At 44.5% G+C, this 22,269-nt stretch overlaps 1 protein-coding gene and 1 long non-coding RNA gene across 2 annotated transcripts; both read left to right on the top strand.

The window, feature by feature from the left end:
* The first annotated feature begins 8,700 nt into the window (after nt 1-8,700).
* On the top strand, nt 8,701-13,224 carry LOC103717745. Its single transcript, XM_017845339.3, has 7 exons — nt 8,701-9,178; nt 9,723-9,912; nt 10,002-10,136; nt 11,228-11,347; nt 11,417-11,503; nt 11,606-12,074; nt 12,822-13,224. Exons 2-6 carry the CDS (start codon nt 9,742-9,744, stop codon nt 11,615-11,617), a joined length of 525 nt encoding a protein of 174 aa, XP_017700828.2. The 5' UTR covers nt 8,701-9,178; nt 9,723-9,741; the 3' UTR covers nt 11,618-12,074; nt 12,822-13,224.
* A 1,813-nt stretch (nt 13,225-15,037) lies between these two features.
* On the top strand, nt 15,038-19,314 carry LOC103717726. Its single transcript, XR_005507034.1, has 3 exons — nt 15,038-15,227; nt 15,323-15,571; nt 17,961-19,314. It is a non-coding gene; the product is annotated as an uncharacterized LOC103717726 (long non-coding RNA).
* The last annotated feature ends 2,955 nt before the right edge of the window (nt 19,315-22,269 follow it).

The raw sequence follows: 22,269 nt of genomic DNA, 5'->3' as shown, positions 1-22,269 counted from the left end.
TCCAAGGAATCAAAGCGCGAATCGGTCGGACGGGGCAAGCTTGGGTCGAAGAACTCGAGAATGTCCTTTGGGCGTATCGGACCACGCATCGGACCCCTACCGGGGAGACGCCTTTCAGCCTAACCTATGGCACGGAAGCCGTTGTCCCCGTGGAGCTCGGACTCCCCTCACCTCGGGTGGCCGCGCACCGACCCGAGGCCAATTCGGAGCAACTCCGAGGGAACCTGGATCTCTTGGAAGAAGCGAGGAAAATGGCGCAGGTTCGGATGGCGATGTATCAGCGGAGGGTAGCCCGATATTACAACTCCAAGGTCCGACCGAAGCTTTTCAGAATCGGAGATCTGGTGCTAAGGCGAGCTAAAGCATCTCAACCTGCGGAAGGTGGGAAGCTAGCGCCAAATTGGGAAGGCCCGTATAGGGTTCGCTGGGTAAACCGACCTGGCTCCTACCAGTTGGAGGCCCTAGATGGTCGAGAAATTCCAAGAAGCTGAAATTCCGCTAACCTGCGGATGTATTACCAGTAGAACGACAATGCCAGAAAGACAGTTCAAAAATGTATAACACTTTTCATTTCAATAATTTCTGGTTACAATGGCGTGCTCGTGTGATTACAAGGAATTCCCAGAGGGGAATTAGGGTGTAAAGAAAGTAAAGAAGAGGTGGAGACTCCGAGGAGCTGAAGATCTGGGATCCCGAAACCTCCATCCGAAGCGGCTGCAATCCCGCCGGAAGTGGGTGCTTCCAACCGGAGGCGCCATCGGCGTCTCACGAAGAAGACGAAGAGCCGGCGCGGATAAAGAAGAAGTGGACGAAGGAGAAGTCCACACTGCTCCTACCCAGAGGCGCCATCCATGCCTCACGAAAAAGACGGGGAGCCGCCGCAGACGAAGCTCCCGCTGCCTCCAGGGGAACGCTACCTCTAAGGGATATTCCGGTCCTCCCCAGTGTTAGGGGAGAGAAGGAATACAAGGAAGAAGAGCATATGGAGGCGCGGTCCCGGATCAAGCGCCTGGTGCGGAGCTCAATCGGGAGGCCGAACTTCAAGGAGGAGAGACGTGATCCCGGATGAAACGCCTAGAGCGGAGTTCCGCCGGGGAGAACCTCCTTGTTGATCCCAGATGAAACGGCTAGTTGGCGGAAGTCGCGAAGGGCGCGCCTCCCGTTCCTTCGATAGGGGTCTCTCAACCATGCGCCGGAGAGGAGGCCCACGATCCATGGCAACCTGAACAGCTCCGGCTTGGCAGGCTCCATCGCACCTACACCTATATTTATAGCCAAACTGCGGCCCCCCGGTCGTTCCGCTGCGGGTGGCTCCAATAAATGCGGGCGCATTGAATCCGGAGCCGATCCGGCTCTCGAGGCGTATCTCCCCGCGATTTCCTAAGCGTTATTCTCCTTAATCGCATTCTTTGTGCAGGACACTCCGGGTGGCCTATACCCCTAGGTCCGCATATCTCCGCTCGCGCCCAGGCCGCATCCGCCTCGAAGAACGCGCGTATCGCGGCCGCTTAACTGACACTCCTCGCAAGCAGCAACTGGCGATCCGATTTCCCAGGTAACCCCTCAATTAGCATTTAATGCCCATCTGGTGTTCCCCAGGCGACGCTTGGAGAGGAGGAGAAACACGATCGCAGCTGGCCACGGAGAAATCCCGTCGGGCGGCAAGCGACAGGCGCACGACCAGCGAGCGGAATTTCCCGAGGCTCGGCCCTCGGATGCCAGGCTAACCCGATGATCATCCCGGGAACAGACTAGCCTGAAGCCCCGACCGGTCGCCTCGGCTTGCGCCAGCCTTGGCCGACCAACGAGCGGAATTTCCCGAGGCTCGGCCCTCGGATGCCAGGCTAACCCGATGATCATCCCGGGAGCAGACTAGCCTGAAGCCCCGACCGGTCGCCTCGGCTTGCGCCAGCCTTGACCGACCAACGAGCGGAATTTTCCGAGGCTCGGCCCTCGGATGCTAGGCTAACCCGATGATCATCCCGGGAGCAGACTAGCCTGAAGCCCCGACCGGTCGCCTCGGCTTGCGCCAGCCTTGGCCGACCAACGAGCGGAATTTCCTGAGGCCTGACAACCCTCAGATGCCAGGCTAACCCGATGATCATCCCGGGAGCAGACTAGCCTGAAGCCCCGACCGGTCGCCTCGGCTTGCGCCAGCCTTGGCCGACCAACGAGCGGAATTTCCCGAGGCTCGGCCCTTGGATGCCAGGCTAACCCGATGGTCATCCCGGGAGCAGACTAGCCTGAAGCCCCGACCGGTCGCCTCGGCTTGCGCCAGCCTTGGCCGACCAACGAGCGGAATTTCCTGAGGCCTAACCCTCGGATGCCTGGCCTAGCGCCGGAAGAGTTTCCTGAGGCCTAACCCTCGGATGCCTGGCTTAGCGCCGGAAGAATTCCCTGAGGCCTAACCCTCGGATGCCTGGCTTAGCGCCGGAAGAAGTTCCTGAGGCCTAACCCTCGGATGCCTGGCTTAGCGCCGGAAGAAGTTCCTGAGGCCTAACCCTCGGATGCCTGGCTTAGCGCCGGAAGAAGTTCCTGAGGCCTAACCCTCGGATGCCTGGCTTAGCGCCGGAAGAAGTTCCTGAGGCCTAACCCGTGGATGCCTGGCTTAGCGCCGGAAGAAGTTCCTGAGGCCTAACCCTCGGATGCCTGGCTTAGCGCCGGAAGAAGTTCCTGAGGCCAAACCCTCGGATGCCTGGCTTAGCGCCGGAAGAAGTTCCTGAGGCCTAACCCTCGGATGCCTGGCTTAGCGCCGGAAGAATTCCCTGAGGCCTAACCCTCAGATACCTGGCCTAGCGCCAGAAGAATTTCAAGAGTCGGGAGTCAGCGAGACGCTACCAAGAGTTAAAAAGAAGAAGGACGAAAGTGAAATGAAGAAATTCTATTTGCATTAACTTTCATTGTTTCAGGGCCGAGACCCATACAACTTGGCAAAACGCCAACACACAAAGAAAAGAACGAAAATACAGAAGGTCAGCTTGGAGGAACCCCCGGGTCGGGAACGCCGGCCACGTCCGCAGGGGGTAGGGAGACGGTTGGAGAAGCAGCAGGCAATGGCGCCGGAGGGGAGTCGAGAAGGGAGATCCCACTCAGGTCAATTTCGGGGTACTTAGCCGACACTCTTGCCAGGCCTTCCTCGAAGCCTAAGACAAAGGAGTCGGACCCCGCGTCCGACATGTCACGGACGAACTCGTCAGACTGACGATAGGCCTGTACCGCCTCCGACATATCACGGGTGAACTCGGCAGACTGACGATAAGCCTGTACCGCCTGAAGCCCGATCTCCGCACTCTTCTCGGCCAGCGCCGCCTCTGCCCACTCCATAATCTGAGCCTTCGCCTCCAAGACCTTCGCCACAATCCGGTCGTCCGCCTCGGAGGAGACCCTCAGCAGATCAGCTTGAGCCTCCTTGTGCTTCGCCTCGGCAGCAATGCGAGCAGCCTCAGCCTCCTCCAGGCGCGAATGAAGCTCCTGGTCGCTCGCGCGGGACTTCTCCAAGGCCGACTCCAATTCGCCCAGCTTGGCTTCAAGAGACCGGGTTCGGTTGCGGGCGTTGTCGGCTGACCGCTGGGCCTTCTCCCACCTCTCCCGGTAGTCGGCAGCCTTCCGGGACTGCTTCTCGGCCCGCTCCTCCGCCTTCTTGATCTCGCCCTCGAGACCCGAGGCAACCTTGAGTTGCTCCTGAGCCTCCAACAGTTGCTTCTCGAGGGTGACGAAGCCGAGTGCCCGCTCTTCGGCCACCCGGAGCCTCATCTCGAGGTCCCTGGTCGTCCTCCCCGCCGCAGCCTGACCTCCCTCCTCTACTGCCTTCAGTTGGCTCTCGGCCCTCGCCAGAAGCCTCGCCTGTTCCTCGTAGCACTCCTCCAGGCGGATCATGTACTGGGCGAGCTAAGAGATAGGAAAAACGAGGGCGTCAGGCGGGGATCAACAGAGCCTATAAATGATGAAAGCGACCAAAAGAACACTCACCGACATGAGACAGACGCAGCTGGCAGCCCCAACGTCAGGGACCCTCATCTCCCGGACCTGCCTGCGGTCCTTCTCCAGCAATACCGTCTCGATGAGGTTTCGGGCGCCGGCGAAAGTGAAGGCCGACCCCGACTTCTCCCCGGAGTCGGACGGTGGTTCTGCAGCCTTACCCTTACCCATCGCTTGGGGAAGAGTCATGCTGACCATGCTCGGGGCGGGGACCGCCCCTGGAATTGACAGGGTCCCGCTCGGACGGGGCCTCGGCGCGTCCCTCCTCGTATCATCCGGAGCCGACCGAGTCGAAGGCTGGGCTGGGGACCGATCACGTCCGACCCGTCCATTTCGGGCACGCCCGGGTGATGCCTCCGGAGAAACGGTAGTCTCGGCATCGGAGGGCTGATACAGCGTCAACTCCCGGTCCGCGCCCGCGGCGTCCCCCTGATCGGTGGGTCCGGACCCGTCTGTCGGCGTCGGAGTCGCCTGCCGGCGGGACTTCTTCGCCGGTGGGGCCCCGCTCGGAGGAGCTCGTTTCTTCCTCCGGACTGCTTCCAGTAGGGACGTCCTACCAACAGCCGTTGCCTTGTCCGACCGCATGACGTCGTCGATCTCTGCAAAAAGGACGAGGTGGTCGGAGGTTGAGAAACTGAAGGAAAGAACGAGACGAAAGAGAAGAAAAGAGCTAAAAAAGAAATGGTGGCGGGCTCACGGTCAGTGGGGACCGAGCTCAGACCAACGTTCACCAAGGTATCCTCGGAAATAAGGCAAGCCACCGGGGGGAGCCGGCCCTCGGCAACCAACCCCTTCAAGACGGCGACGCCATCGGATTCCTCCCTCGACAACCTCGATAGGCCAATCGGGGACTTCATCGGCGTCTCCCAGGTAGCCCTGATTCTCCAAGAGGGATCTGCGTCAACGAAAAAGAAACGCTCCTTCCAGCCGTGAATGGAGGAAGGAGCCTCCTTGACGAGGCCGCACCCTCGCCGCGCCGCAAAGCACCACCACCCTTTGTCCTGGGGGTGGCCGCTCAGGCCGTAGCATTCCCAAAAGACATTCAGGGTGGCGGGAACCTCGTGCATGCGGCAGAGAACCTGGAAGGCCGTCAGGGCGCGCCATGAGTTCGGCACCAGTTGCTTCGGCGCCACTCTTAAACTCCGAAGCACCTGCACAACTAAGTCCGAGGGGGGAAAGCGAAACCCAGCCTGAAGAATGCCCTCATTGATGACGACCTTCCCTGGAGGAGGATGGGACATCCTCTCCTCAGGCCCCGGGAGCGTAACATTGCAGGCCTCGGGAAGGTGGTATCGAGCCACGAACCTATCTAGGTCTTCAGCGACCAGCTCCGACTTAATGCGGTCTGCTCTCACTTCGCCCATCCCTAATGGCCAGTGAATCTACGGTCAGGACGGGGTCAGGAAGGGGGAAAGGACCGGAACGACTGGAGTACCCTAATACAAAAGGAGAAAGTATGGAGAGCCTTAAATTGAAGAATGGGGCAACTCACCGGAAGAGAAGGAAGAACGGCTCCGAGAGCGTCAAAGGAGGAGCAAGCGAACAGTCCGACGGCAATGACGGCAGCGCAAAGGAGAAACTCGAAGATGTCTGTAAAGAGAAAGGCGGACGGAGGAGGGCCCCCGGTTAAATAGGCGGAAAGGTGGGTGACGCCTCGGTGACGCCAGAGGACGCCTGGCTGCCGAAGGGTCGCTCACGCCCCAAAGGCGAATCGACGCCATTAAGGAAGGATGTCCGCCGAAATCCTCAGACTGCCAGGTCAGCAACAACCACCATACGCCATAAAGAAGGCGGGGAGCTCGAAGCGCGCGCGCCTCTCCGAGGGATGGCGGCAATCTCGAAGCATCACTCCCTTCGCCCATTCCCCTTCTGGTTCCAGGCTCGGAAGTGGGGGGCTACTGTTACGGGGGAACTTAGCCACCATGCCCCACGTGACCGGCACGCGCGCCCAGGAAGACTACGACAGCCCCTTGATCCAGCAATCCGACCCCGAGTCGGACATCTTCGTCTCCGCAGCCCGACCCCGAGTCGGCAGCCCCTTGATCCAGCAATCCGACCCCGAGTCGGACATCTTCGTCTCCGCAGCCCGACCCCGAGTCGGCTGCCCCTTGATCCAGCAATCCGACCCCGAGTCGGACATCTTCGTCTCCGCAGCCCGACCCCGAGTCGGACATCTCTCGACAACGACAGGCTATTTCCCAGAGGCACGTCGCGGCCCTCTGCTCCACTACACCCAGCAACGGTCGTATCCGGCGCTGCTCCACGATCCCCTGTAACAGCCGTACAAAGCGGAGCTCCACTACGCCCTGTCATGGCCGTACCCAGCGCTGCCCCACGACGCCCTGTAACGGCCATGTCAGTGGCAGCTCCATCGTGCTACACGATGACCAACCCCCCAAAAGGACCCCCCAGCCTGGTATATATGCGGCTGGGGGGAGAAGGGGGAGGGTAAGCAAGAACTTCCAGAGCATTCTCCTACTTGCTACTATTATCTTTCCTTCTCCTCCAATCTCCTCTGACTTGATCGTCGGAGGGCCCCCACTACCCTAGTGGTGGTGCGAGGCTTGCTTGCAGGTTTTCCGGTGGAAAGTGGAGCACAATCAACACCAACCAAGGCAACCCAAACGAAACCCCGTTCACACCGCTGTGCCAATCGTTCTCGGTTTGGACCACCAGCAACACTTCCTTATTTGAATACTTTTAATAATAGATCCTCTTAAATATGCTTAAGATTCAAATCTGTTTAAAATTGGTCGTTGCACCTGCCACATGGTGACTCATGATAGGTACGTTGATTTTAAGCCATATCCCTAATATTATATTTTTATTAAACTTTTCTACTTCTAAAAGGCGGGATACCGAACACTTTTATTCTTTTAGCCACTTGATCTAGAATTGAATAGTCATGGTTTCATCTTTGAAAGAGTTAAAAGCATATCTTTTTGTTTTCTTTCTTTTGTTTTATTTTTATATGTTTTATTTTCCATGCCTTTCTTTAAGCGCGTTCCATTCGTCTAATTTTCTTATTTTGGATAGCAAAGAAGGAAAGTAAGTCGAGTGATTATGATAAAATAGAAAGGGGCAAAACATGAGGATGGTGATGGAAGAAAGTATATGAATGTTGGGCTCAATAAATGATGATGGACGAAGTTAAACAAATGAAAGGAGAGAGAAGCATGTGAGTAGGGAGAGCAACAATGAAAGGATGAAGTCAAACAAAAAATGTAGGTTGGGGTGAAGATGAATTGGGCAAATAGAGATGGTGGGAGAGGAACTAAGGGTGGAGGAAGACAAGGTATCCAGATAAGATGATGTTGAAGACGGGCTAAGGGGAAGAAATAGGGTGAGGGAGGAAAATATAGAGCTGATGTTGAGATGTGCAGCATATAGACAATCATGAGTAATGCAGCTACAATTGGATCAATTGTTGGTGATATTGGATAGGCAAAATTGATTGGACAAGCAAAACAATGGGCTAAATTTGAAGAAAATTGAAAGTATTTTCAATTTCTTTTTAAAAAAGAAGCTTTAGCTCTTTTTGACACTAGAAAAATATAAAATATGTTTAAAATTAAAGATCCTATGGCTAAAAATAGAAAGGATTATATGTGTGTGAGATTAGTTTATCCAATGCATCTCAAAAAAAATAATAAAAATGTTTCCTTTCTTTAATTTACAATCATAATGGGAAACCTTAACAATGGAGTTCCTAACCTCGATATCTTATGATGGTTGGAGTATTGATAATTTGTATAGATGATTTTATTTCTCTATCTCTAAGACTTCTGTTAATCTCATTTTTTAAAAATTCTCTCTTTTATGCGGAGAAAAAACAAGTTGAGCCATATGAGGTTCAAATAGAAAAAAAATGAAATCATTATTTGAACCTATCAATTCTCTATGGGCTAGAATGCAAACAACCTACTGCTGAAGCTTTAGCTTGCTATATACAGAGCTATTTGGGCTCGAGCCAAGCTTAAGATGAAAAGCAATTCTTCCAGCTTGGCTTGTACATTATATAAGCGAAGCTCGAACAAGCTTCTTGGTAAGTGAAGCCAAACTCCTATTTATTTTTTTGAGCCTTAAAAGTTCAAGCTTAGCTTATTTATGAGACACACTTCAGAATATATTTAAGCATGAACTATTTTTCTAAATGAACCAAGCTCAAACAAACTTGTAGCTAAATCAAATTTGAGTTGCTAAACAACTCGATTTGATTGCAATCCTATTTATAAGACTTCTTTGTGTAATATTAAAATTATAGACATATAAAATATTTTTTATATTTCCAACAATTCAAATTAAACTTCAGTTTTATTGCATCTTTATTGAAAATAAGTAAATCACAAGCCACAATGAAATGAAGCAGCAGTAATGTAATATTTTTTCTTAAATTATGCCACATTTTCTCCATCACTTTCAAAAAGAAGATAAGGATTAAAAAGAAATCAAAACACAAGAAATTCTAACATACGTCCGAAAAAGAATACAAATATATTACAAATTTTTAACAGAAACCGACTTGAGGGAAAAACCATTTTTTTTTGGTAAATAGGGAAAAACCTTTAACGGCTAGTATTGCTTCACCGATATTGTCCGGTTCCCAACGGCCTCATTACGGCACCATCCTATTTGCCACGGTCTCGTTCGCTCCCCCCCCATCTCGCCAAAACTGTCTCCTTTTTTTTTGCCAAAACTGTCTCCTTCGGCACTCAAAATTTCAAAACATTCCAACCTGTAATAAACGCGCTCGAATTCCCCCGTCCTCCGTCCCCAACGCCTCCGCCTCCGCCTCCTCTCTATTTCCGACTATCTCGCGATGGTCGGCGACGATGACGCCCCCCGGCCCGGCTCAGGCGCGACTCCCGCCCCGCCGGCTCGTGTCTCGCTCGCACCTTTTGCCCCTTTCGTCTCCCCGACTCCACGCCGCCTCTCCAGCTGCTTCAACGAGCCGAGCCAGGCTGCGACCCCGGCGAGGAAGAAGCTCGCGTGGGTCTCCCTCCAGGGCCGCCTGGTCGGCACGCAGGAGGCCACGTCAGCCAGCGCCGTAGGAGGGGGCTTGACGCCGGTGGAAGCCGCGGCTTGGGAGCTGTTTACCCCACTCCAACGGGTCCTCATCGTTGCCGTCGTAGCCGTGGCCTCCTCTAAGTCGAAGAGAGCTCGGAAGATAGCGCAACTCCACAGATCGGTAGATATAAGGGTTCGTCATAGATTCGAAAAGTCTTAAATTTTTTGAACCACTGAAGCGATGGAATCATTTATTTCTTGTTTCTTATGGCCATTTTAGTTTGATCAACTGGCTTCCTTCGCTGTTCTTGTATCTTTTTATGGATATGCGTTCTAAAAAAAGCATTGAACTTTTTCACAAATTTAGCTTTCAAAAAGTTAAGCAAGAGGAAGTGAAGGCACGGCCTTTGGTAAATTCTCTGTCTTGACAAAGAGTCTTTTTTACATGAAAAACCGCTTTTTATTTCGGTAGGTATTCCGTTAAGAACTAAGATTTCTTTATGGAGTTCTTCGCTTGCTAGTCTTGTATGGTAAAAGTTCTTTCCCGAATGCATTTGATATCGGGAAAATCATTTTCTCCTTTTTTTTGTGGAGGTTTGAGGATTAGTTTTTTATTCTCCTCAGTAGTTATGGCCTTATGGGATTTGGCGTACCTTCCGTAGCTGTTTTTTTTTTTTTTGGTTGGGGAGGGGGCGGGCGGTCTGGAAAACTTAACAATTCAGTTTCAAATAAAGCAGGATCAGGTGCTGCTAAAGCATGCAGCAGAAGCTCGACAACTTGTGTGAGCGGATGAATTCTGGAATTGCTGCTGCCCAGAAGCGGGATTCTAGAGGAGCTAAATTGGGTGGCAACAGATGTTCAATTTTGGAATTGAATCCTGGGTGTGGCATTATTCCTCTTTGCAAGAACTTGTCACATAGGGCAATGGTGGGAGCTCTGGCTGACTAAAAAGAATTGAATTTTATATTTATATTAACATTTTGTATTTTCATATGGCCTTAACATTTCCCTTACAGGATCTGAATGGAATAGAATCTACCAAAGATGAGATGCTGAAGACCTCAATCGTGAATATGGCGGAGCAAGAGGAGCGTCGAATGTCTGATTTGTCTGATTTTTGTTGGAGTGTGACATCTTCTGCAGATATTCAGGTGCTTGAACTGTTAAACTCTTTGATAGATCCAAGATGATCGATTAATTATGTCCGGGGGAAACAGAGACATAAAGTTGGGATTGCCTTTTTGTTGGTCTAAACCATGTTTAGACTGGGATTTGCCTTTGTGCTTGCAAAGTACTGACTGGGATTCCATAGTTGGTGAAGTTTTCTGAACAGCTTGGTGATGCTTTCTTGGACATTTTCTTGCATTCTCTTAATTGAAAAGAAAAAAAAATGCTGGAAGCTTTATTTTGATATGTTCTGAGCCTTAATTTTTTCCATTCTAGCATGGTTTTATTTTGTTATTGAGAAACTGTCGCAACTAGATAATAATCTAAATAAAAATTATGGATTCAGTTCGATGTTCTGTTCATTCTGAAAATATTTCCGTGCCATTCTTCAGAGGTGATCAGGAATAAGATATCACTGTTGTATTCTATACTTGTTTACTGTTTCGGAAGTTTCTTGAACCTTAGGTATTTTTCATTCGAGTATGTTGCTATTTGGTTAAGAGCATTTGTCACCAACCTACGTAATATCTGAATTTAAATTGTGGATTCCATTAGTTTGCTTTATGTTTTGTTGTGCATTCTAAAAACATCCTCTTTTTTATCCTGTGCTCCAAGATGGTCATGGATAGGACCCTATATTTGCCGTCTTGATACCGGACTCCGTACCAGTATCATACTAGCACAGTATTAGTACGGTACGGTATGAACTGTTTTTGACGTACCGAGTATCGATACGCTACCTGTACTGGGTACTGGTACCCAAACCGGTATGGTATGGAACACCCCATACTGCCTGATTCCCATACCATGATAGGACTTGGTTAGTTGTGGTTAAGACTTGTTTAGTCCTTTAAGAAGTTCTCTTCATCATTTGTTTTGCTAGTACAATTTGCTGAGTAGAGAAAGTTTTGAATTATTGAACAGTTGTTCTTGTACAGTTGGATTTAATTACTAATTTACTGGCCGGTTAGTTATTATTATTGGTTATTGTACTAATGCTATGGAATATACATGATCATTTAAACACGGTTATGTGATTTTCCCTGCATAATATCCAGACTTCAATTGCATTCAGTTGAGCTCACTGGCGGCAGAGCAAGAATTTTACAACCTTAGAAACGAGTGTGAAGAGAAGGATGCTACCATAAAGGAACTGACTGCTGCTGCCCATGCATCCAGTGTTGCCGACTCTAAGGTGCGTCTTCTTTTGTTGGTTCTTACTTGAGAAGATAATTTGATATTTTATCCTTTTTATCCTGATTAGAGGATTATGGAGTTGGAGGAGATCATAAGAAAGGAAAAATATGGTAATATCCAAATTGAAGAAAGACATGGTGTTCTAGAGCAACAGGTAAAAAGAACTGGTACCTGTTTTCATTGGATTTGCAGAACCTGGAAGTTATAGGTTTGCCTCTGGTTAACATCAAGTTACTGAAGTGAATAATGGATGTAGGTTATGAACTAACAAGGCTTCGAAGAGCCTCTTGTTCTGCTACAAACTCTGATATTAGGCAGCTCCCGGTCATGGCAAATAATATTCTCTATGACATGAGTAGCACTAGTCCATCATCATCAGATTGTGATTCTCCTGTGGAGCACAAAGAACTCTGCTGTCAAGGATCAATTGCCTATTGTAGTCCTCAGCAAGAAGCCTTTGCAGCAGTAGAAAGTCAGAGGCAACCTTCAACCAAATCCTTTTCTTCTTAAACAGATCTTCAGGGAGGGTTCTGATGCGGCGCTCTGTTAGCCCTCTTAAAGAGAATCAAATGATTCAGAGAGCTGAATCAACTGTGGTGCTAAGGGCCCAGGCAATTGTCATCTTCTAGCGTCGATTCAAAGAAAATTAAAAGGCGCACTCAGCAGGGATCAAAGAACATTTCTGCTCCCAGAAGAGATGGGTTTAGGTGCTTTTGTTTAACTTGGTAATATTTTTTACTCGGGCATTATGTTTCTGTACTTCTGATGCATCTACAAGAAATTCACATCTTTGCGCTGCCATTTGTTCGATCCTAGAACTTAAGAAAGTTTCAGTGAAATAGTCACAACAAACATTTTTTTTGAAAAAGAAATTGATGCGGCATTTGGTAGTTTCATTTTGCATTTCTGGATTTACTGAAAGTTGGATTACATTGGTTGTGCCTCACTTGATTTTTCTCAAGTCAGTATCATTGCCATTTTCAATAGGTTTATAAGGTTAGAGCAAAATCACCTTACCATTACGAGGCATGACCGTGGCTTTTGTTTGGGAATTTTCAGAAAGTTATATCATATGTTAAACTGCATCATTAATTTGATCTAGGTGGAACAGAAGGGGCATGTTCATTGTATCCATCTATGGAGCAGCACATTAAGCATTTGGAATTTTCCACCTGCACATTGCCAAGTATGGTGTTATTTGCACCTCAGCTAGATGAATGAGTTTGAGAAACAATAGATTTATTACTAATAATGCATAGTTAGATATTGTGCAAGCTGAAATCTAGGGCCAATGAATTGGCTACCAGTAATGTAATCAACACCTATGGATGCTTTGTTGCTTGTAATTTTTTTTTCTTCAGTTTATGCTGCAATTTGTGTTACAAAAATTAATAGAACTTCCTATTCACTTTTTATCCCTTGTTATGGTCTTAATATTCTCTTATACTATCTCTTGATCATTTGATTCACAGAAACAAGAATATTTCCAGAAGGAGCACCAGAACCGGTACTACTAGAAGCTAATGTTGGAATGCAAGGAAGAAGACTGAATGTTATAAACAATGCACATAGCAAGCATGGGAAGTAGCTGAGTTACACTTCACATTGTATATAGTGTTTTGCTCTCTTGCTGATGAAGACAATGGAGATGAATGATGATGAAATCATTGAACAGTGGAAACATCTATATGTCAGTACTTCACTGTAATTTGTGTCAGGCACACTTTGTCCTAGTGTCATGCTATTCAGTGATATAGAAAAATATTGATTTAATTTTCTGCTATTAGCACGCATTTTCATATTACATTGATACTGGAATATTGTTTTGGAATGGAACAAGGCAAGCTAACATGTATAACAATACACTTGATATAACAAATACTTCGCAAATCCTCTGGAAAAATAAAGTTTTTGTGCCTCTACAGGGTAGTTTCCTGGCCGTTAACTTATTTTATTTTATACATTCTCGCATGTAGCAAACATCGGTCATGTAAGTGTCTGTTTTGAATTCTGCAATGAGATTTACTGTCAGGGATAATGAAAGATATGTCTGCTTCTGCTTAATAGATTGCAGAATCATGAGAATAAACATTCTGATTCCAGCAAGCTCTCAACTTTTGACATCAGACATGACAAGGTTAAGCCATTAGCTGACAAATTTTCTCTAAAGCTGTTCGCCTAAATAATAAAAATTTGAATCATGGGCTGTACTTGAAGAATCATGAGTATCAATCCTGCTCTGAACACCAGGAAAAACATGGAGCTGGGATTTAAAGAAAATGCGTTGCAAAAAGAACTGATGACATGGACTAATAATTCACATGACTGAAGGATAAATGATGGAACAAATATATGATTCACTCCTGTCAACAACCTAATGTATCAAGTACTAAATACAACCTAGTTCATGAAATTTGTAAAATTACCATAGTTCAGTGGAAATTCGATGGCGGATAAATACCTTTAGCAGCTAATACTCTGATAGTACGGTAGTAGCATCCGGTTCAGATCTTTAAAACAGAAAATAGATCAAATAATTTTTCATCGTATAGTCTATTTTCTTGCAGAAGGGATGCATTTGAAAGGCCTGCATAGAAATACAATTCAAGGGCATGATCAGTTTGATGATTATCCTAAATACACTATAAATAAACATGTTAGTTTACATGGTAAGATTTGGGAAAAAAGATCTGTGGAAAGTTTAAGATATACAGATAATAACTCAATTTAAGTTTTGAGGAAAGAAGGTTATGGCTGAGATTCATTTTGTACAAATTCAAAAGAGGACGATGGCCATCTTCTACTCAGATACATCCAGAGTTTTGTGGCTGGATGTATTCATTTCAGGTATGCCCATGTATTTCGGAAGGCGAATACGGCAGCAGACTGACCGCCTCTTTGCTATTCATCACTCCGGAGATGTTTTATGGATAGGGGACGTTTCCTGCTCCCTACCTTTGTGTACTTTTATTTCTTTTTGACACAAGGGTAGAACTCAGCCAAGCTGACGTGAGCTACCTAAGTACCAAAAAAAAAAAAAAGCCCTTGTCCTTTGCTTTGGGAAAATTAGGCAACAATAATAATCATTAGCCACCACAGAAAAAAAAGAAAAAAACAAATTACAAGTAAATACGTGCAACTTGCATTACAATATACAAATAAAAGAAAATCGAAAAGGCAAGTTTAAAGTTACACACATTTTAAAAGAAAACAGTAAAGAAAGGTTAGTATGAACACTAGAAATATTTGCAATTGGAATAAGACATGCAATGTTTATAAAAAAAAAAAAAGACATTACAATCATTGGGCTACTGCCTCTAAAAAATTGATTAATTCTTTCCAAATATGAGATCGGAGAGGAGACATGTACCGCATTTTTGATGGTAAAAAATGTTTCATCTTTCTTGGCATTTTTATTGAGGAAATATTTTTTTTATTTTTTGTAATTACAAAGAGTGACCACGATGCGATTGGCTGGATCCCATCACCACTAATCGCAACTGAACCGTCGGAACATTTAAGACATTCGTAGGGCACCGTCCTCCGTTAGTTCTTATCAACCCATGCTCAAATCCAACCATCGATCGTCAGAGGTACTAAAATTTTCAAACTTGAAACCAGGAGGAATGCACCACCACGGTAACTATTACCCCACCATCATAGCCGAACACACTTTTCGAGTCCGCTCACCGCCCCGAAACCCCCAAACGTCCCCCCCTCCCCGATTCTTAAATTCGAATTATCCCCCGTCGGCTGCGGATCCACGCCTCCATGTGGATCGCTAGCCCCACACCCCTCTTCCTTCCCTGAGACCAAGAAGAATCCGAAGCCGAAGAGATCAGAGAAGAAGAAGGAAGAAGAATCCGAAGCTAGTTCCGGTGAGAAATGGAATATTCTTAGATCATTTCTTGGGATTTTTTGCCATTCTTTGTGTTTTTTGGGTGATCTTTTGGTGCTGGAATGGGATTCGAAGGTCGCGATGCCGGAGGCGAGGAACTGGCCTGTGCGGGGAGGAGGGGCGGCAGCGGGGGGGATCGGTGGTGGCTTCTTTATCCGGAGGGGAGCGTCGCCGGTGACAGAGGCAGGGCCGAGGCGGGTCCCGAGCCGGCGGTTCGCGGATGGAAGAGAACATCCCACCGTGGGCCGTGACTCGGAGGAGGAAGAGTCCCTGCCGACATGGTACCCTCGGACGCCTCTTCGGGACATCACCCTCATCGTCAACGTAAGGATATTCTCCCCGCCCCATTTTGAGCCTGTTCTTTGATTCATAGTAAGGTAGGTCTTTTCTTTTTTGATGGATCGGCTGGCTTTCTTTTTCCATTTCAGAAGATTTATGATCGTTTCGTGGAATTTACTTCTTGAAACGATGGAATAGGTTAACAGATCCTCAATAGACGGGTGCTGCTTTGTGTCTTTGGGAAGTTTCGACTCTTCATTTCTATTTTTTAAACGATTAGAATATCCTTCTTGGAAATTATTAGTTCCTCAGATGACGATGCTCTGTAATGTGGCGTTTTCATGCATTTCTAGAATCTTCTAGCTCATACTTAGAGTTTTATTTTGTTCCGTGGTGTTGTTTATTTTATCCGGTGATCAGAGTATCGGCAGTGCAATCTGTAACCGGATGAATAGATGGGAATTTATATGCTTTCTTGACAGTTGTCTGAATTTTAGTTGCCTACTCGTGTTCTTACATCTAGAGCAATCAGGAGAACGATCGACTTGCTTGGATATCTATTTTCTTCGGCACCTCTTGTTTTCTTATTGAATTCATTCATGACTGGTTTTGGTATTATGTCGTCTCTGTTGCCATGCTTGAAGTTCTAATTACTGCATACCATCATGAACTATGTGTTTATTTCTTTAACTTCTGTTGATTAATTAAAGCTGCATCAATATGCAAATTCTTGTCTCATGAATGAGTGAAGATGCATGTAATTATCATGATATGACATATTGTGGCTTGTATGTTTTTTTTCCACAATCTGAGTCATTGATTAGAAAGATACCCTGAAAATGATATTGCTCCAAAAAGTTTTCTTCAACTTGATGGAAGATTGGGACCGATTATTGTTCTATTGCATGTGGCCTCTTCAATTTGTAGGTTGATGAATTTTTGAATATTGTTACTGCTATGATGATCAATGCGTGGTTATTCTTTTTAATTGATGAATAATGTTCAAATGGTGAAGAACTTTTGGAATGGCTCTTTACTTTTTCTGAAGGAACAGAAGACAAGTAAATTTTCTCCATTTAAAATATTATAATACATTATTCAATGAGTATGCTGGGCAGTGCTTGCACAGAGACTTTGGTGTTATCTGAGTTTGAAGTAGGAAAACCAGAATTTTACACATCTTTGTACTACATGTCATTTTTAGTCGACTTTTTTCTATTGGTTGTTTTCTTTGATCTTTTGATAGGATTATTACTAATAGTAGTTCCGTGATCTCGAATGGAAACATCGGTATTTGTCTGGTTTGGGGTCAACATGGGATGTGGGAACTTATTTTCATTTTCATTTTACGACCACTTTATGGAATATTCTCTTCTGGTTCATTGAAAAAATTGGGTGGTTTTTCACTGACTAGAGAGCACCATAGGATCATTATATTGGTGATTGATTGACCCCTCTGATTGTAGAATGGCACTTTTTTTTTATGTAGATCAAATGAGCTGGTCCAGATCCAAAAACATTTAACAAAACAAGGAAAATTAGTGGAAGGGAGAACAATATTGAGAGAGAACCAAACTTGTTTTAGTAAGAAAATAAAGGCCGAAAAGAGCAAAATTTGTTTCTCTACTTACAAAGACGCCACACAAAGCCCTCTCTCATGTCCTGCTTTAATAATTGCATGATTCCTCTGCAAATTGATGTTGTATGAATTTTTCTATCTTGTCCTGCTTTAATAATTGCACATGTATTTATTAAGTAGTAGCATGAGAACCAAAGTTTTAGTTTTGACTCCTAATCCACTTCTGTATGCTTTGATTAAAGTTAGCAGTCCATTTGCTTTGATCTTCTCCTTTTTCTAAAATTGTTTTCGTACAAATTAGATCAGCTTGTCAGAAAGCCCTTGAAGCATTCTAGGTATATTAGTGAACTTGGACAAGTAATAGCTGGACCATAATTCTTGATGTCATAGTTCTCTTTATGACAACTGCTTTGAATCCTAGAAGTGCACTACTTTACAGTTGAAGTGAGTAATCACATTTGAGTTCAGAATCATTTGTTATACACTTTAATAATTGACTATTTATTGATATCTTTTAAGTAGCTGTTGTTCTTGAGTAGATCAATATGTTTTAAAGGATATATGCGGCTCTTCATCTTGAAGGGGTCTGTACTCACTTGCATTATGTTTATCGGACTTGCTGTTTTGATTAAATTTATTCTGGTTTTCCAAGTAATTTTTTGATCATCCATTTCGGACATACTTGGCAGAGATGTCTTACTGTAGTATTATTTTTGTTAATTTCAGAATTGAGCTGAAGAGCTATGATGAATATTGATTTAATTCATGTCAGCTTATTGTCTCACTATTACCACGTTTTTCTTCCTGATGAATTTTACACAGACTAGATTTTGATTTGTTTTTGAAATTTATTAGGCTTTGGAGAGGAGAGGAGCCGTTTGCGAGCAGGCTCGGGGCTCAGCAGAATGCTCAGCAGAGGGACGTTGATCCTGAAGCAACTCCCCAACGACAATATCCACAATCCCTTGCTGCAGGAGCCAAGTGTTCTGAACGGACTCGACATGAACCAAGTGTTTCTGAACAGACTCCAGTCAACCAATTCCTCCCGTCGATATTTCTGATACTCCTCAATTCCGACGTTCACAAGTTTTTACCTCTGCTTCTCCAATTGAGCATCCACTGCAGGCATCTTCCTCTTCCAGTTCACTTCCTCCTGCTGAGCACTCACGACAGACCACATCTGTTTCCAGCAATCTGGCAACCTGATGATTCGAAGCCTACCTGAGTATGAGATGAAGCCATCATGCTCAATTGAACGTCCACTGCAGACATGTTCTTCTTCCCACCACCCAGACCATACGTTGTTCTACCGATCTAGCACCTGATGATTTGAACCCTACTGAGCAGCAAAGAAGTTGTCGACCTCAATTAATGATCCAGTGAAGACATCCTCCTCTCCCAGTTCACTTTCTTCATCGGAGCTGCCACAGCAGACTGCAACTGTTTTTAACCATCAGGCACCCAACATTCAAACCAATTGAATATGAGAAGAAGCTGTCGAGCTCTATTGATGAATCGAAAGGGTTGTGAAAAAAAATCTGAGAGAACCACGAAGGTGCCAGCCAAGAAGGACACTCAGAAGAGCACACTGATGTCGCTGCGATAAGGTGAAACAATTCGTTTCACGGATTGAAGTGAGAAAAATTTTGGAGGAGATTCATCATTCTGATGATATTTTTCCTGCCCCGTCTGCCCCGTCTGCTGCTAAGTCAGTAATTTTGCTGCCTTCTTAATTTCCTTGGCGCCCTGCCAGCTTATAGCTCAATTTGGACTGAGGATTCTGTTGCTGTTCTTCCTCTTTCATCCAAGTTTCTGCTGGGCCTTTGATTCAGGTGTCTGTTCCGACTCTGTACATGTAGAGCTGTTCCCTAATTTGCTGCTAGAGTAGCATCTCGTCCATTTCTGATGTGTTTTTTGCTTTATTTTGGGCTTCTGCTGGACCTAGGTTCAGGTGTGCGTTTGTTCTGGACCTCTGTACATGTAAGGTAGTTCCCTGGTTTGCTACTAGAGAAGGACCTCCCTCCAGTATCTGCTGTGGTCACTCTTTGTTTTGGGTTTGTGCTGCTGATGTAGTAGGGGTTTAGGTACCGTGTCTCACATCTTGTACATTTGGGGCCTTTTTGGTTTTGTTACATGTGAAGCCTTTCATAATCTGAACATTGTATCTTTCCCTATGGCTATAAAAAGAAAAAAACAATGCTTTTTGAGATTGTAAGCTGTACAGAGAATAGTCGATCTTTTTTTTTTTATTGATTATGGTTCAAATAGAATTCCTGAAAGGAAACGTCAGAGTTTTCTTTTAATATATATCAGATCATGTTGCTGGCCATTGCGCTTATGGCTTTTATTTAATAAGGTGTCACGCTTCCGATCCAAGCCGCACACTCGTAGTGAATTCTCCTCACGAAATATGTAAGACATCTCATCATGATATCAAAATCAGGCGGTAAAAATAATTTAATCAATAATATGCAATCTTTTTTTCATCAACTAACTCAACCTACAATGTCTCACAATTTCAATATTAGTCTAAGGTAATGCATCAATTTAAATAAATTTTAAGTTAAGATAATTCGTGCCACAATTCTTCTAGTCACTCTTCCATGTTGTAAAATTTCGATTGAGCTAATTCTTTGGATCTATAAAAATAGTAGAAAACCGTATAATTAGTTAGATAGCCTAGTAAGTTATGAATACCATAACTAGACAATTCAATAATAATATAAAATATAAATACAAATTACGATAAATCAATATAAAGATATAATCAATTTAGTTTCAAAACACAAATCTATTGAAATCCGTATCTTTCAAATATCCGTATACATAATCATAAATTTGATTCGAAATTTATCATATTTAACTCAACAGTCTTTAACTATGGCCACACTTATATCTTGTGGCTAGGCTAGAAACTGGACCGCACTTATATCCTGCAGAGGAGGCCAAAATGCCGCATTATACCCTGCGGAGTGAGCCAGAATACCGCACTTATGCCTTGCGGAGTGGACAAGAATACCACATTTATATCCTGTGTGGGGCTAGCATTGCTAATGCATAACCACTAATAGGTAGGATCTAGAAAGAACATAGTCAGATTGAGAGTTTCAAATCTGATATACATCAAAGTTCTTTTTGTAAAATAATAAATGTATCATAATCTGATCAAAATCTGCATATATGATGCAAGAACCGTAAATGTAATAATAGTCAAAAAATTTAATCCAAAAAATACAACCTATATTTTCAAAAACCATCTAAAATAAAATCACATATAAATCCATTAACAATTTATTCGATGTAAAAATAATATTATATAAATAAAAAAAATCTAGAAAAGGTAGATCATTACTTACTTTGCAAATGCGATCCAACTAATAGATCCAAGCCTCGGTCCGGCGAGGTGGTCCAGCGTCCCCTTCCGGCGACAAGTTGAGGAAGACGAATGGAGGAGAAACTTCTAGTCGGCAGCTCGATCTCGATGAACTCGAAGGAAGGAGGAGGAACTCTATAAATAAATTTTTCCTAGCCTTATCTGACGGTATCATGATTGCGATGAACCCTTCATCTTCAACACAATAGGAGAGGAATCATCATTGCGATCGGAGAGGAGGAAGAAGACTCCAGCCAGAGTCTTCCTTCCTATTGCCTTTGGGCTGGGCCGGTCATATGGACCAGACTTAGTCCACTGGGTTTCACAAAAGTGGTGTTGATTGTTTTGTTGTTACAAGATCTTTTTTCTGAAAGTGTAAATTATTTTTATCTATATTCTGTCTACTGATGGTCTACTTTGTGATAAAGATGTTCTAATGAGTTATTTTGGTCTTTAAATTGTGGCAGTATATTTTCTTTCATGTGGACTGTAAAGCCTTGTTTCGGCTTGGACAACCTCATATATGTATATGGTTTAAACTCGGTTTCCTTCCCACCTAAAATACATAAGGGGTTGTGGGAACAACCTTAGTAGGAATCCGGTTTAAAATATACATCGCAGTCTTTATGGCTTTACCCCACAAAAATTCAGGTAATGTAGTCACTAATCATATATCTTGTCATATCCAATATGGTACGACTATGCCTTTCAGCTACACTATTCTGCTGAGGCATTTCAGACATTGTATATTGAGCCACGATACCATGTTCCTAAAGAAATCTAGCAAATGGTCCCATGTTGCGACCATTCTCATCATATTTTTTATATTATTCATGACCTCTATCTGATCTCACAACTTTTATTTGTTTATCTAGTTATTTCTTAACCTCTGCTTTGAAAACCTTAAAAGCATCCAAGACTTGAGATTTTTTCTTAATTAGATAAACATAACAATAACGTGAGAAGTCATCAATAAAGGTGATGGAATATTTGTCTCCGGGTATGGATTAAGGAGAACATGGTCCACATATATCTATATGTATCACTTCAAGTAGTATCGAACTTCTTGTGGCATTTTTCTTGGTACTTTTAGTTTGCTTTTCCTTAATGCAATCTATACAAATACTGAAGTCCGTAAAGTGAAGAGTTTGTAAAACTCCATCCTTTACTAATCTTTCAAGCCTCTCTTTCGAGATGTGACCTAACCTTTTATGTCACAACCTCAATGAAGTTTCAGTTTCATGACTACGCTTGGTGCCAACATTCATATTTACATGCAGGGTGAGAAGCGAATGAGAAAATAATGTATCGAGGTTTATTTTGTACAAACCATCACATAAAATTTCACTACCAACAGAAACATTGTTTTTCATGATAGAGAAGGTTTTATTCTTGAATTCAAAAGTATGTCCTTCTACATCAAGGCGAGACAAGGAATTTATGTTTTTGGAGATAGAAGGAACATAATGTCTTTGGTAAATCTAAACAAAAACTAGAATCAGAAACAAGTATGTAGGTTCCAATAGCATTTATTTCAGCTTCAAATTTATTCCCCGTAAAAATGGTTTTCTCATTTCTGTGTGGCCTGTGGGTTGTCAGAAATTCCTGCATAGGATTACACACATGAATTGTGGTACCAAAATCTAACCACTAAGTATTAGAAGGTATGTCAGTTAAATTGGCTTCAAAACACACTAATGAAAGAAAATTACCTCTCTTCAAGTCATGCCTTATGCTTTCGATAATCCTTATTCATATGTCCCTTTTTTTTATAGAAGAAACATACCACAG

This window comes from Phoenix dactylifera, unplaced genomic scaffold (genome assembly GCF_009389715.1).
Source record: "Phoenix dactylifera cultivar Barhee BC4 unplaced genomic scaffold, palm_55x_up_171113_PBpolish2nd_filt_p 000064F, whole genome shotgun sequence".
Lineage (NCBI taxonomy): Eukaryota > Viridiplantae > Streptophyta > Magnoliopsida > Arecales > Arecaceae > Phoenix > Phoenix dactylifera.
This window is presented reverse-complemented; position numbering and strand designations above follow the sequence as displayed.